Genomic DNA, 15,143 nt, shown 5'->3' with positions numbered 1-15,143 from the left:
AAATGTGGTCTCTGAACCAGCAGCATCAGCATCACCTGGAACTTATTAGAAATGCACATTCTGCAGGGTGCAGTGGCTCACGCCTGTAATCCCAGCACTTTGGGAGACCGAGGCGGGTGGATCATTTGAGGTCAGGAGTTTGAGACCAGCCTGGCCAACATGGTGAAACCCCGTCTCTACTTAAAATACAAAACTTAGCTGGGCTTGATGGTGCACACCTGTAATCCCAAGTACTTGGGAGGCTGAGAGAGGAGAATCACTTGAACCTGGGAGGCAGAAGTTGCAGTGAGATGAGATTGTGCCACTGCACTCTAGCCTGGGCAATAGAGTGAAACCCTGTCTCAGGAAAAAAAAAAAAAAAAAAAGAGTCTTTTGATGCTATGAACATCATCTGGCTTCTGGTATCCTGCTTTGCCCAAGAATGAAAATTCCAGTTCAAGTTCCATAAAACAGGGCATTCTTCTTCAGTTTTGTGTCCCCTGCCAGGTCAACTCTGAACCTATAGTGGATACTCAGCAACTGTGTGCACTGAATGAATGAATGAATGAATGACTTGTAGGCTGGTGTGGGAGGTTAAGAGAAATTTATTCTAGCACATAAAGATCTTCTAATGGAGTGGATGAGGGATGGAATTTGGTGATCAGGTTGGGGCTGTGCTGAAATATGCAGGCAGGTTATGACAACAAGAGACCCTAAACCCTGAAAGGATGAAGGTTCTCCTCACGTATAAATTTGACACATGGAAAAACCATGCAGAAAGCTTAAGGAAGCCCACCTCAATTCTGATTTCTTCCTGATAACTATGTCAAAGCTCTTAAAACTGTGCAATAAAAGATCTCCACGTGTTTTCTGGCCCTTGTCCTGCCAATTCTTTGACCATGTACCTGGTGTGCCTGGTCTGCTGAACTATGAAGCATACTCGAACATCATACATGTGATTTTCCTTTTTAAAAATGACCTTGAGAAGATAACAAGCGACATTCTACAGACAGACTCCATTTCTTCTCTTTTGTTTGCAAAAGTGTGAGGCTGAAGGAAGAAGGAAATCTTGGGTCACCTGACCACACTCTCATCCCCCTACCCTCAAACAAATGCCCCACACACGTAGAGGATGTGGTTTTCTGACTGTTTCTCTCCAGTGAGCCAGAGCTCCAGGTCCCCTGTGCTGGAGGGGGCACAGAGGCATTATTATCACCCAGTCCTCAGTGGGTGAGAGGGAGAATGGTGAGACCACTGTAGGAAGCAAGGTGGAATCAGGGGCTGTGGGCCAGGCTTTCAAAACTTGCATGAATACACGTGCAGAGGTTTATGCTGCTGGCTCTGCCTTCCAATTTTCCAGGCTGTAGGAGTGGGGATTTATTGAGCATGAGGGATGCTATCTTGTGAAACTTTCGACTTCATTCAGGAAGGGTAGTTTGTCTGTAAGAATTCAATTGTAAATACAAAAATACCATTCATTTCTGAGGTGAGGGCAGGAGAGAGAGATGTCAGAAGTAGACAGGTTAGGGCTTTCTCTTTGGAGACCTGGATTTCAACCCACTGCAAGTCTTAACAGAGAGGGATGCTGGTATCATTCTTAGCAAGCCCAGTCCATTGTTATGGTCAGGTTCGATTCTGCAGAGGAGAAAATGGAGTGTGACATGTTTGGTGCCAGGAATGTGAGCATGCACCTGCATAGCCAATGTTGGTGTCATATTGTCAGCTGAATGGTCATTTAGCAATTTTGGCCAACTCCCTTGACACTATGGGGCTTAGACGGCATTGCTTTCTGGGATGCACTGATAAGCCTTTTACAAAGTAAGACCTTGGTACCAAAATCCTTGCTGTAGAAGACGAAAATTTTATGTTATTTCTTGGGGTGCTTTCAATGTTCCATTAACCCACTGAGGAGCTACAACCAAGCTTGACCTTGAGGTTTAGTCTTAGAGACCAGATGCCTTCTGTGTGTTTCATTATCTTACAGAGGAAATTGTTGAGTGTTTGTAAAGTGGTTATAGGATGAAGGGAACACTCTTTTAAAGTTCCTAATTATACCTTGGACTTTAGCTACAGTTACCGAAAGACAAAACAAGGTCTCTAAAAAATTCATAGCCAACTTTGGGCATCGGTTGTAGACTAGAGTGCAGTGCAAGGGAAAGGCGGGACACACATAACATCTCTGTGGCTACATGGGGATAGATTCTGGAAATGAAAGGAGAAATTCCAGCTTCCTAGGGGGTAAGATCAATGCTCTAGAGAGGCAAGAGTCACTTACATGAAATACAAGTTTCTTTGAGATACCCACTGCCATTGAATTGAGAGATGTCAGTATTCCTGTGGAAGGGTTATGATGTTTGAGTTTTTAAATATACATATGCTTCTGAATTCTACTTGTGGGTTCTCAGAATTTTCCTTCCATTTTGTAAATTGCAGTAAAATATACGTAAGATTTACCATTTCAGCCATTTGTAAGGGTACAATTCAGTGGCATTTAGTACATTCACATCGTGCAATCATCATCACTATCTGTACTAGTTATTTGCATTGCCATAAAGGAATATCTGAAGATGGGTAATTTATAAAGAAAAGAGGTTTTTCTTGGCTTACGGTTCTGCAAGCTGTACAAGCATGGCACCCACTTCTGCTTGGCTTCTGGTAAGGACTTCAGGAAGCTTACAATCATGGTGGAAGGCAAAGGGGGAGCTGGTGTATCACATGGCAAGAGAGGGAGCAGGAGCAAGGGGACAAGAAAGAAGTGCAGAGGCCCCAGACTCTTTTAAACAATCATTTCTCTCACTAACACATTACCACTGAAAGGACACGAAGCCATTCACGAGGGATCCACCCCCATGACCCAAACACCTCCCACCAGGCCTCACCTCCAACACTGGGGTCATGTTTCAACAGGATATTTGGAGGAGGGAAAACATCCAAACCATATCACCATCCATATCCAGAACTGTTTTCATCTTACAAAACAGAAACTCTGTACCCATTAAACAATAATTCCCCACTTCTCCCTATCCCCCACTTCCAAGGAACCATCATTCTACTTCCTGTCTCAATGAATGTGACTACTCTAGGTACCTCCTTTAGGTAGATTCACACAATATTTGTCCTTTTATGTATAGCTTATTTCACTTAGCATAACGTCTTCAAGGGTCATTCACGTTGTAGTATGGACCAGAATTTCCTTCTTTATTAACACTGAATAATATTCCATTGTATGGAGAGACCACATTTTGTTTATCCATTCATCTGTCCATGGATACTTTGGGTTGCTTCTTCCTTTTGGCTGCTACAAACATGGGCATATAAGTATTTGTTTGAGTCCCAGCTTTAAATTCCATTTTTGCCTTTAATATAATTTAACAACTGGCAAGGTTTGAGAAGTAGGGCAAAGATAGCCACAAATTTAGTCCTTGGTGACAGTGAGTGGCAACTTCTGACCTGACTATGCTACAGAAGATTTCTCATCTCATAAACCTAATTAAATTAAAAATCCAGTTGGCCAAACCCACATGCACTTAAGCCAATTTCTTAAAAAGCTCATTAGCTGCAAACTTGAGCGGTCCACCAGCAGATGGAACTTTTTCCCCTAGGTTTTTCAATAATTGGACAGGAAAGGTCTTCAAACTTTAGACCTCAAATGGAAGATTTTATCATGCTTGCCAGTGCGTCGGTTTTAATGTCATTGGTAAAATTATGCAAAAAGCAACCTTTTAAGTGTTATGACACAATGATGTAAGATTTCAGTGTCATTAAACCTCGACTTGCAGGAAGGACACAGGTTTTAGGGAAAGTTTTCTGACTTCCTGTTACAATTGCTTTCCCTCATTTCAGTTATGATAAATTAAGCCCTAGGAGGAACATATTGAACTTTTCTGTATTTCTAATTTGGACTAAATGAGATGAGCATCATCAACAAAATCCAGGATGTAGGACAACACTCCTGCGATGTTTGGGGAACACGAACCTGCAGAAGTTCACATGACTCTGGCCCTATAGTTATGTCACAGGAAGCCCTCAGAAGGGAAAAGACTGGGCAATTGGCCTGTAGTAATTGTGTCCCAGATTCTTCTTTGGGGAGCATTAAAAAATGAGAATTCAGACACTGTGTCTATCTGCATGAGTCAACTTTTCTTCTGCCCTCTCAAAAAAAGTCCATGATTGCGGTTAACTTTGTCTATATACTGATGGATGCATGATTTACAGTAAACTTATAGTAAGAGGGAGCCCTGTTGTTTCCCAGGGTTTCATATGTATTTATAGTCATTTTGAAGTGACCTGATTTGAAAATGGACAGAGACAAACTGCTGGAGGGCATGCAGGTGGCTAATAACTACTGATAGAGACCCGCAGGTGGTTAATAAATACTGATAGAGACCCGGTCTTTGTGATTAGAGGAATCACAGTGTGTCTCTGTGCCCCTTGCAGCGTGTTTGTGTGCATACAAATATACACAAATATATTCACTTATTATTGGAACATTGGCATTTCCATTATTTTATGCCTCTCCATCTCACTTTCTCATGACATCTGTTTTCACAGATTCCTAGTCCTGATTCAAATCTGAATTCTCTACTTCTTCACGTAATGCTCCCTATATCTGCCACCTCAGTTGAATCTGTTTTTCCTAGAGACATAGTTGTTTCCCTCACTTCTCTCTCTCGAGGTTGCTGTTTCTGTTTTTGTTTGTTTGTTTGTTTTTTGTTTGTTTGTTTGTTTTTTGAGACAGAGTCTCGCTCTGTTGCCCAGGCTGGAGTGCAGTGGTACGATCTCAGCTCACTGCAAACTCCACCATTGGGGTTCAAGCAATTCTCATGCCTCAGCCTCCCCAGTAGCTGGGAATAGAGGTGCACAGCACCACGCCCAGCTAATTTTTGTACTTTTAGTAGAGATGGGTTTTCACCATGTTGCCCAGGCTGGTCTTGAACTCCTGACCTCAGGTGACCCACCTGCCTCCACCTCCCAAAGTACTGGGATTACAGACATGAGCCACCATGCCCGGCCATCTTTATAACCCACTAGTGCTGGACACTCTGGCCCTTCATTGCCCTTCTGTTCTTGTAGAAACCTGTTTTCTCCAGGCTCCTGCCGTCCGACCAAATCCTTCCTCTCTCTGTCTTTCCTGATGCTGTCACCTACCTAGGTCCAGGCCCCTCCCCCTATTCAGGGATGGCTCTGTCCTATTCTCAACCTCAGCTCCTGCCATCCCCTTCGAGTCTGTGTGCAGGACTGTCCTTGCTATCCCTGTGTGTGTCTCAGACCCTCGACCTCGACCACCGCGGTGCTCTTCTTCCTGCTCCACTTTCACCAGGGATCCCCTGGATCCTGCCATTACCTGGAACTGCATCTCACCTTTATTCCGGGTTATAAACTTCAGGGTCTCACTCAGTGAGGGTAATCCATGTTTCTCCCACCTCTCTTTTTTTTTTTTGAGACGGAGTCTGGCACTGTCGCCCAGGCTGGAGTGCAGTGGCGCAATCTCGGCTCACTGCAAGCTCCGCCTCCCGGGTTCACGCCATTCTCCTGCCTCAGCCTCCCAAGTAGCTAGGACTACAGGTGCCCGCCGCTACGTCCGACTAATTTTTTTTTATTTTTAGTAGAGACAGTGTTTCACCGTGTTAGCCAGGATGGTCTCGATCTCCTGACCTCGTGATTCTCCTGCCTCTGCCTCCCAAAGTGCTGGGATTACAGGCGTGAGCCACCGCACCCGGCCTTCGCACCTCTCATTTGCTTCCACTACACTCAGTCTTCAAACTAATTCTCCAGCCTTTTCTCCACATATTTATTTATTTAACAAATACTGATTGAGACACTTTGCTAGTTTCCTGGAATTTAGTGATAACTAAAAATGGACACACACCCGGCCTTCATAGAACTTGCCATCCAGCAAAGGAAAGAGGAGAGCAATTGATCAAAATGATTGCACAAAGACATGTAAAATTGCTGCCTCGCTAACTGCTACACAAAACAGACTATACCTATGGGCAGGGAAGTGACAGCAGAGCTGATTTCTGAAGGATGGGCATCCCATGCGAGCAGGTGAAGCTTCTGAGAGGAGGAAAATGCTTGTGCGAAGGCTCTGTGGTGGTTAGGGTGGGAGGAGGCAAATGGAGAATGAGAAGAACTGCAAGTTAGGTTCCTGGAGTCTAGATGTGGAAGCATGTGAAATAAAGCCAGAGAGGAGGAAAAGACCACAGTTTTCAGGGCCTTGTGGACTCTGTCAGGGATTTTTTTTTTTCTTCATACCAAAAGTTATGGAAGACATTTGAAGTGATTTAGGGAGGGATTCTCTCCAATTTACATGTGTGTCCTAAGAATTCAGTCCATTGCACACTGAGTATGGCTTCATAGTATTGCATTTTTGGAAGCACTAGATCTTAATGCCTGTAAAATCATAGAGATTTTTACTAGGCTTCCTTACATGCAAACAAACCAGTTTTACTCTTATCTGGCAATCCCATGCATTTTATTTTAATGCTATAATCCCAAATACCAACTACAAAGCCCCTCTTTCTTCTTCCTTTCTTTCATCTTGAATACATCTCTATTTAATCCATTGTTTGGAGTCTTGGCTTCCAGTGAATCAATTTACAGCATTTTTGTGCATGTGCTTCCATAAGTCAAATGTGATGTTTCAGAATGCTAGCTTGGTAAATTAGGGGACCTATGGATGATTAAATGGCTCTGCAGAAATATTACAGATATGTTTAAATGTATGATAACAAAAATCCTTTTTTGGTGGCAAGATTATATATTATATATATATATTTTTTGAAACAGAGTCCTGCTCTGTTGCCCAGGCTGCAGTGCAGTGGCGTTATCTCGGCTTGCTGAAACCTCCATTTCCTGGGTTCAAGCAATTCTCCTGCCTCAGCCTCCTGAGTAGCTGGGATTACAGGTGTGTGCCACCACATCCAGCTAATTTTTGTATTTTTAGTAGAGATAGGGTTTCACCATATTGGCCAGGCTGGTGTTGAGCTCCTGATCTCAAGTGATTCACCCACCTCAGCCTCCCGAAATGTTGAGATTACAGGCTTGAGCCACCACACCTGGCCTATATCTTCTTCTATTGAGAACCATTCATGACTTAGGAATGACAAGAACATATCAACTATACTTGCTAAACTGTAAAGAGAAAAAAATCATTTTCTTTTTCCCTTAGGAAAACAGAGACTCAGTCTGAGCTTCTGGAGGGCTAAAGCCTGCAAAAACATGGGCTTTTCAAAGCTCACAGAGGGAAGGAGAGGGAGGGGATGGTCAGACCACCACTCAATTTTCTGTAGTGATGGCAGAGCTGAGATCCAGACTCAGGAGAGAGCTGATCCATGGCCCTTCTATGTCTTATGTTAGTTTTGTGGGACGACATTCTGCATGAGCAATTGATTGTGCTGCTGGAAACACAAACTATGAATCTGAGTGTCTATGGAGTTTATTCTTGTGATCTTATGAAACAAGTCTCTTGCATACAAATTTAGGGACAGGCATATTGTCAGCATGTTGAATCAGACTTATGCATACATGGTTTACAGTTAGCATAAGTGAGGGCTACCTTTTCAAGTCAAAAGTTTTTAGTTCCTACCAAGGTCCCATCTCATAATCATCTGTTTAAATCTCATTATTTCACAGATTGGGAAACTGAGACCCAGAGAGATTAAGTGACATGCTTAAGAGCATGTTGCTTATAGGGGCAGAGTGGAGATTCACACCCAGGTCTTCTGTGTCCATTGCTCTTCCTTCTTCACATCACTCATCCTGTGTGCCTGGTTGTATTGGTCCGTTTTCACACTGCTGATAAAGACATACCCAATACTGTGTAATTTATAAAGAAAAAGAGGTTTAATGGACTCACAGTTCCATGTGGCTGGGGAGGCCTAACAATCATGGCGGAAGGCAAGGAGGAGCAAGTCACATCTTACATGGCGGCAGGGAAGAGAGAGAGCTTGTGCAGGGAAACTCCCCTTTATAAAACCATCTGATCTTGTAAGACTTATTCACTATCACAGGAACAGCATGGGAAAGACCTGCCCCGATGATTCAATTACCTCCCACCAGGTCCCTCCCACAACACATGGGAATTGTGAGAGCTACAGTTCAAGATGAGATTTGGGTGGGGACACAGCCAAACCATATCACTGGTGTCTGTCCTTTCCTAGAACAGACAGGTGGACTTGGAATGTCAAAACTTCTTCTTCCTTCTTCCTTGATTTTCCATTTCTCCCTTTCTCTCCCCCTTCCACTTTGGGAGTCTGCAATGAGGGTGGTGTTGCTTCTCTGCCTGATCTGATCCTTCCTTGACATCCTGGAGATGACTGTTGATATGTGTACCACTTCTTACATTCAGAAGAGACTCCTGAGTAATTTAAACTTCTAGATCCCATGCTCCCTGAGGGCAAAGGCCAGGCCTGACTTAACTGTTTTAGTTTTGCATTTCTCTGTCTCTCACTCTGGCCCTTGTGCATAGGTGTTCAATAAATGTTTGTTGGCATTGTTATTAATAAATTCACCAGGCCAAAAACATTATAATTTAGATGTTGGAATGATATTATCTTTCAAAAACAAAATGTCACCAGATTGTTTTGCCTTGGGAGTTCTCACATCTATTTTTTTCTTTTTTGTGTGTGTATGAGACAGGGTCTTGCCTTGTCACCCAGGTTGGAGTGCAGTGGTTTGATCACAGCTCAACTGCAGCTTCAACCTCCCAGGCTCAAGCGATCCTCCTAACTCACCCTCTGGAGTAGCTGGGATTATAGGCACATGCTACCATCCCTGGATAATTTTTTGTAAGTTTTTTTTTTTTTGTAGAGATAGGGTCTGTTTATGTTGCCCAGGCTGGTGTCAAACTCCTGGGCTCAAGCAATCTCCTGCCTTGGCCTCTCAAAGTGTATTTTTTAATATAGTGGATTTTATTATATGTAAATTATATACTTCAATTTAAAAAGTCTTATGCCTTTGGGATCATATATAGAAAATTTTCCATTTTCTAAGAAGGGTCTCTGCTGTCAGTAGGCGGCTAAACCCTGATCAAACATGCAGAATCATTAATTAGGGCCATTTGTTCCGCTGTGAGCTGAGAAGAATGTGTTAAACCTGCTCAGGAGAGAATTAATTCATCCTCCTCTCTGTACTTTTTCTAGTACTCCTAGCACGATTCTCTAAGCCTGCAGGCCTCATACATGTGTTCTAATAGGCTAATTGTTAAGGCGACATTTGTAAATTAATCTCTGACTTGAGCTAAGTGGTTTCTCCTAATGGCTTTAATTCAGTGACTCCCATTGTCAGATTCACTGGAGGAGCTTGTTAAAAAGAGGTGTCCAGACTTCCCCTCCCCCAGCTCATGATTTGCTTCGTCCTAGGGTGGGATGAGGGCATCTCTGCTTTGGAAGGAAAGCTCCTCAGGTGACTGGATTCTGGTGGCAGCCACCTTTGTGAGCCTCGGCTCTGAATCTGCCTCCCAAGGCCGTGAAGCCTCACACACCCGCTGAAAGCATATGGGCCTAATCGCAGCAACTCCAGTCCAGGTTCTAGAACAGGAAACATTTCTAAGAGCCAGCTTTCCTGACTCAATCACCTCTGTACTCACATCACTGAATCTGCCTTTTTCCTGAAGTGCTCCATCACCTGAGGGGGAATAGTCTATGCTTGGCTGTACTATTTTCCATTTTCATGAACTTTCATGAACTTTGTCAGACATTTGAAAGATCTTCATGGTCCACCGGGATTTTCATCTAGCGAGATGGCTGTGGACTTCCCCTCTCTCCTCCCCATTCTGCACCAGGCTCCTTCTTTGCATCAGGTGTTAGGGACAGATTTTTTTTTTTTTTTAGATGGAGTCTCGCTCTGTTGCCCAGGCTGGAGTGCAGTGGCACCATCTCGGCCAACTGCAACCTCTGCCTCCCAAGTTCAAGAGATTCTTCTGCCTCATTCTCCTGAGTAGCTGGGAATACAGGCGAATGCCACCATGCCTGGCTAACTTTTTATATTTTTAGTAGAGATGGGGTTTCACCATATTGGCAGGGCTGGTCTCAAACTCCTGACCTCGTGATCCCCCTACCTCGGCCTCCCAAAGTGCTGGGATTACAGGTGTGAGCCACCATGCCCAGCCCCCTTTTTTATTTTTTTATTTTATTTATTTTGGAGACAGAGTCTGACTTCGTTGTCCAGGCTGGAGTGCAGTGGCATACTCTTGGCTCACTGCAACCTCTGCCTCCAGGGTTCAAGTGATTCTCCTGCTTCAACTTCCCAAGTAGCTGGGACTACAGGTGTGCACCACCACAACTGCTAATTTTTGTATTTTTTGGTAGAGCCAGGGTTTCACTATGTTGGACAGGCTGGTCTAGAACTCCTGGCCTCAAGTGATCCGCCTGCCATGGCCTCCCAAAGTGCTGGAATTATAGGCGTGAGCCACCGCACCCTGCTCTTAAAAAAAAAAAAATACACCGTGTATGTGTGTTCGTGGCATTCTTTTGTGCAAACACGTGTCTTGTTTGATCTTGGAGTTTTGAAAATAGATGACTCAAAGCAGCATTGTTCCAATGACATTTATCAAATTGCTTTTATTTTGGGAATCTGGCACACCGAGTACTCAATATCACCACACAGCATATGGGTGTTTTCAGTAAATCTGAGAAGGTGACAATTCATACCGTCCAAGGTGGCTGAGGTAATTTGTTGAGCTCAGACTATGGCAAGTTTAGCAAGCAGGACAGGCTCTCAAGCAAGCTAGCAGAAGTGCCCTGAGAGGCAATGCTTTAATTATCTGTGTATCAGACTGCTGCCCCCAAGCCCTTTTGTGGGACAATGCTTTGTTACATGCTTGGTTATTGTCTTATTCTATGACTCAGCTGCTGTAGGGCAGGGATGCTTTGCTTTCTGGGGTACTGCTTTCCTTGGCCTCATTTTACTGTGTCTCTTGGGCTTCTGTCCTCCTTGTCCCTGAAACTATAGAAGCTTGCAAAAGGATTCCCAATGGCCTCACCCCTTCATGAAGAGATGTTAGAGTAGTGGTACTACGTAGAAAGGAAGGACATTTTGGGAAGGGAGAGGATATTGAGATAAGAGCCCTACTTTTCCTATCCTTACCCGGTTACTAATGATCTGTCTAGGCAATAGTTCATTTTATATTGGCTAAACCTGTACTATATGATTTATCACTAATTGCATAATAGCATGGGATTAATCTACGGAAGAACGACTCTATGCAAAAGAGTATATTTTGCCAGGTGCAGTGGCTCATGCCTGTAATCCCAACACTTGGGGAGGCCGAGCCAGGTGGTTCACTTGAGGTCAGGAGTTTGAGACCAGCCTGGCCAACATGGTGAAACCCCTTCTCTACTAAAAATACAAAAAATTAGCCAGGTATGGTGGCAGGCACCTGTAGTCCCAGCTACTCGGGAGGCTGAGGCAAGATAACGGCTTGAACCTGGGAGGCAGAGGTTGCAGTGAACCGAGATCGCGCCACTGCCCTCCAGCCTGGGCGACAGTACGAGACTCTGTCTCAAAAAAAAAAAAAAGAGTGTATTTCATGACTCCAAGTGGCCTTCCATCTTGTTTTTCTTGGGCCTTATGTATAGCATATGTTAAATACTTAGATGACTATTTGGGGTGCTCTATAATAATGCCATTACCATGTAGACTAAAATGTAATCATTTTGTGTTTTCAAACTTAGAGTTCTCAGACAATGGGGATTTGTTAGAGAGACAGAGAAAGAGACTAAACTGACACTTCTAAGGTGGCTTTGCTAGGGGCCTAGAGAAGACAAGTCTCTGATGGGGATTCTATTTTCATGGCCACATCCAAAGTATTGATGTGTTTTCTGCAGCACCTGGATCTGGGCTGACAATGTGATCGAGCCTGACACGATAAAGAGGCATTTAGCAAGTTTCAAGACCACGTGAAAAGTTACCTTAATACTGGGAGGCAGATCATCTCCCCAGGGAGCATTTCATGGTACATCGTGGAGCAGTTTGCTTATCCTGTATCTCAATGAGAGGAGGCCGTCCAGCTGAACACGTGGACCCAAGTGCATGTCCATTCAACAGACTCTTCAGGGTCAGGGAGCTGTGGAGGTTATTTCCCTCCTGGATTTCTTCCCTCTCTTACCCTATCAGAGAGATGCTGATATTTGAGTTTTCATCTTCAGAGGGTAGCAAGATTCCTGGCGTCCTCCTGTCACTGGCTGATTTGCTTAAATAAGGAATGCATTAGTCCCCATCACCGACTCCAAGTGGAGGCAGCTGGAGCAAATTAGGATCAGCTACGTTGGCCATCCGGATGCTGCAAAATCATTGCCATTGCAGGGGTCTTAGATTTCGAGTTCCTTACAGAATGATATAGATGCCATTTGCAAGGACTTCTTTCCTGTCCTTTTCTGCAACAGTGCCTTTGGGTGGCATAGGCCTATATAGCCAGCTCTGACAGATGCTCAGCATTCACAGATATACACACAGGGAGCCAAATGGACAGGGATTAGTCTTAAATCAGCTGTTTATGAATGGAGAAGAGGCCCTTCTCCTGGGTTCTGGCCACACCTCTTCTCTTTGCAGCTTTTTGAGAATGAGGTCAGGGCCAGGATCTAACTGCTTATGCCTCAGAAATAGCAGCACAGATCAAAATTAATCTTAAGCTCTTTGTTTTGCTGCCTCCTTTAGATAATAGAGAAAAAAGTGAAGGCCTGCTCATGTTTTTGTTTGCTTGTTTTTGTGTGTACCTTTGAAAGGAACATATGAATGAATGTGTGTGAGGGGAGGGGCTGAGGTGAGGCAGCTAAGAGGGATTAGTGCTGGGCGGATGATAATTACTGATAGACTGCAGCATTCAATTGGAGCATGTTTTAGTTTTTTTTTTTTTTTAAATGGCAGAATGAAATAAACCTCAGTGGTGTATTATTTTAGCACCTCCCTTTACGTGGAGATTTTATGAGTTGCTACGAAACTGCATATTCCTTTTACAGTGTCCAATTGTTTTTAATGGTCATTTTCTGGGCTGTGCAAGCCACCATTCTGCCCCAGGAGCTCCATGGAGTTTTGCAATGCTTTAAATGAGTATCTCATGCAGATTTCATTTTCTGTCAGCCACTTTGTCACACATACAAAATACAGAGGTGTGTGTGTGTGTGTGGGTGAGTGTAAAAGAGAGAGATTCTGTCTCTCATACATACACAGGCGCACGCACACACACACACACACACACACAGCTTGATCATACTTAGTCTTTACATAAATTGGGATTCCTCTCTACCCACCAGTCAAGGCCTGAGAGATGTCAATAGATGGACACTGAGAAGACTGACTTCCAATGCCCTTCAGCCTGCAGTCTCTTCAGGGTATTAGCATACCTGGAAAGGTTGACCTAGCAGCCGGGCATTGAGTGTAATGGTGGTGCTTACTTTTTGTTCTCAGGCTTAATTGTTGGCTGAAAGCATCTTCTTTATTTCTGACTATCCTTTATTTGCGTTAATAGTTTCCTCTTTGAAAGATTAAAGAAAGTAGAATGTGTAGTGAGGACAGAAGTGTCAGTGTCAGCCTAATCGGCATATTCACTCGATGGACCTTAGCATGACAGGTATCCACTGAAGGAGATGCCAAAACTGTCTTCCATCCATGGAGATTAATTTTGAGTGAAGAGTGTAAAGTAGGACAAGGATCGTCATATAACTGGCCTAATGGATTGCCTAATTGACTTCCTGAACTGAAACTACTTTCCTAAATATTTCAGAAGTGTTATAATCATATAGATCATACATGCAGTGAATATATCTTTATGTATGTCCACACATACACACATAGACATTTGTACGAGCAAATTTGTGATCTTCAAATTCGTATCTCTTGTGTAGTGACAGAAAGTAGATTAGTGTGGTCTGGGGCTCGGAAATGGGAAAGGGGATTGATTTAACAGGCATGAGGGATCTTACTGGGACAATGAAAATGTTCTGAAACTGGATTACAGTGATGGTTGCATAACTTAGTAGATTTACTAAAGTCATTGACGAATTGTACTTTTTAAATGGGTGAATATTGTGGTATGTAAATTATGCCTCAATGAAGCTGTTAAAGTTGATATTCCTCTATTGAAGTTCCTGCAGATCCTAGACTACATATAATATTAAAAATTGTATCACCCTAAATTTTCACCTGCTTTTTTCCCACTGAAGTTTATCAACTTCAATTGCAGAGAAGCTGGACTTCGAGATAACAGGGTCAGATAAAAACCCAGTGCCCTGAGACATAAAAGGCTACCCTGACCCCTATTGGCAAGGAGCGAGGTTGCTGCCCATTGCTATGTGAGGAGCCAACCCTGAGGCAGTAATGGGGGGCTGGGGATGAGGGTGAGATTTCCAAGCGGGTCCCCAAGAGCAATGGGCACCATATTTCAAAGCTGCTTTGGTATGTGTTAAAAAACCCAAACATCCTGAGGTCCAACTCTTAAGTGATGGCATTCTCCTCCTCTTTTGCAGGTTGTCTTAGTCTTTGCTCTCAGCATTGGTGCACTTGTAATATACTTCATAGATTCGTCAAAGTGAGTATTCAAATACACTTTCTTGCCCTTGTTTCATAAACAATCATGAGCCTTTACGTTGATCCATTTATTTACCTTGACACCAACCTTTGCAAGACCTTCTGAGTGCAGAAGATTTTGGAGAAAGCTAGGGCTGTACTGTACTGATTTTCTAAATGGGAATAAAAGTTCTCAGAAGGAAGGCTGCTTTGAGTCTGCTGGCATAGGAGGGTGAGGTATATGAGGTCAAGTCTTGCTAGGTATTACTTATTTTTAAAGAGCTGTTTCCTGATGATGTATTTGCACTGAAGATGTCAAGTAGTTAAGATGACTTGATGGGAATTTGCAGCTTCTGGGAGGGTGACGGTTTCCCACAGATGAGGGTCTGAGCCATTCTTGCTATGGTTGTAGGATCCTTTTCTCAATTGGGTTTCCAATGCTTTGATCTTACTGGAGGTCAGATTAGAAAGCATGGTGCTATCCTTTCACCTGCCAATTGGGTATTCAGCTGAAGCATTGCACGCTGGTGCTTCTTGACTTGTGAAGGTAAGGAGATAGATGGAGGAGTTCATCATGACCCCCGTAGGTGGAGGCCCTGGCCATTTGAGGACTTCTAGAGTGGACACTCATGCAGACTCCTTGGGTGCCAGCCGAATGG

At 43.6% G+C, this 15,143-nt stretch overlaps 1 protein-coding gene across 24 annotated transcripts in view; it reads left to right on the top strand.

Moving 5' to 3' along the window:
* KCNMA1 (potassium calcium-activated channel subfamily M alpha 1) overlaps positions 1 to 15,143 on the top strand; it is a 770,960-nt gene that overhangs the window by 372,133 nt on the left and 383,684 nt on the right. For all 24 annotated transcript variants that reach the window (XM_030799216.1, XM_012502971.2, XM_012502968.2 and 21 more), the window contains exon 3: positions 14,445 to 14,506. In XM_030799216.1, coding sequence (XP_030655076.1) covers positions 14,445 to 14,506 — 62 coding nt within the window. The remainder of the gene's footprint in view (positions 1 to 14,444; positions 14,507 to 15,143) is intronic.

Source organism: Nomascus leucogenys, chromosome 18 (genome assembly GCF_006542625.1).
Source record: "Nomascus leucogenys isolate Asia chromosome 18, Asia_NLE_v1, whole genome shotgun sequence".
NCBI classification, from domain to species: Eukaryota; Metazoa; Chordata; class Mammalia; order Primates; family Hylobatidae; genus Nomascus; species Nomascus leucogenys.
This window is presented reverse-complemented; position numbering and strand designations above follow the sequence as displayed.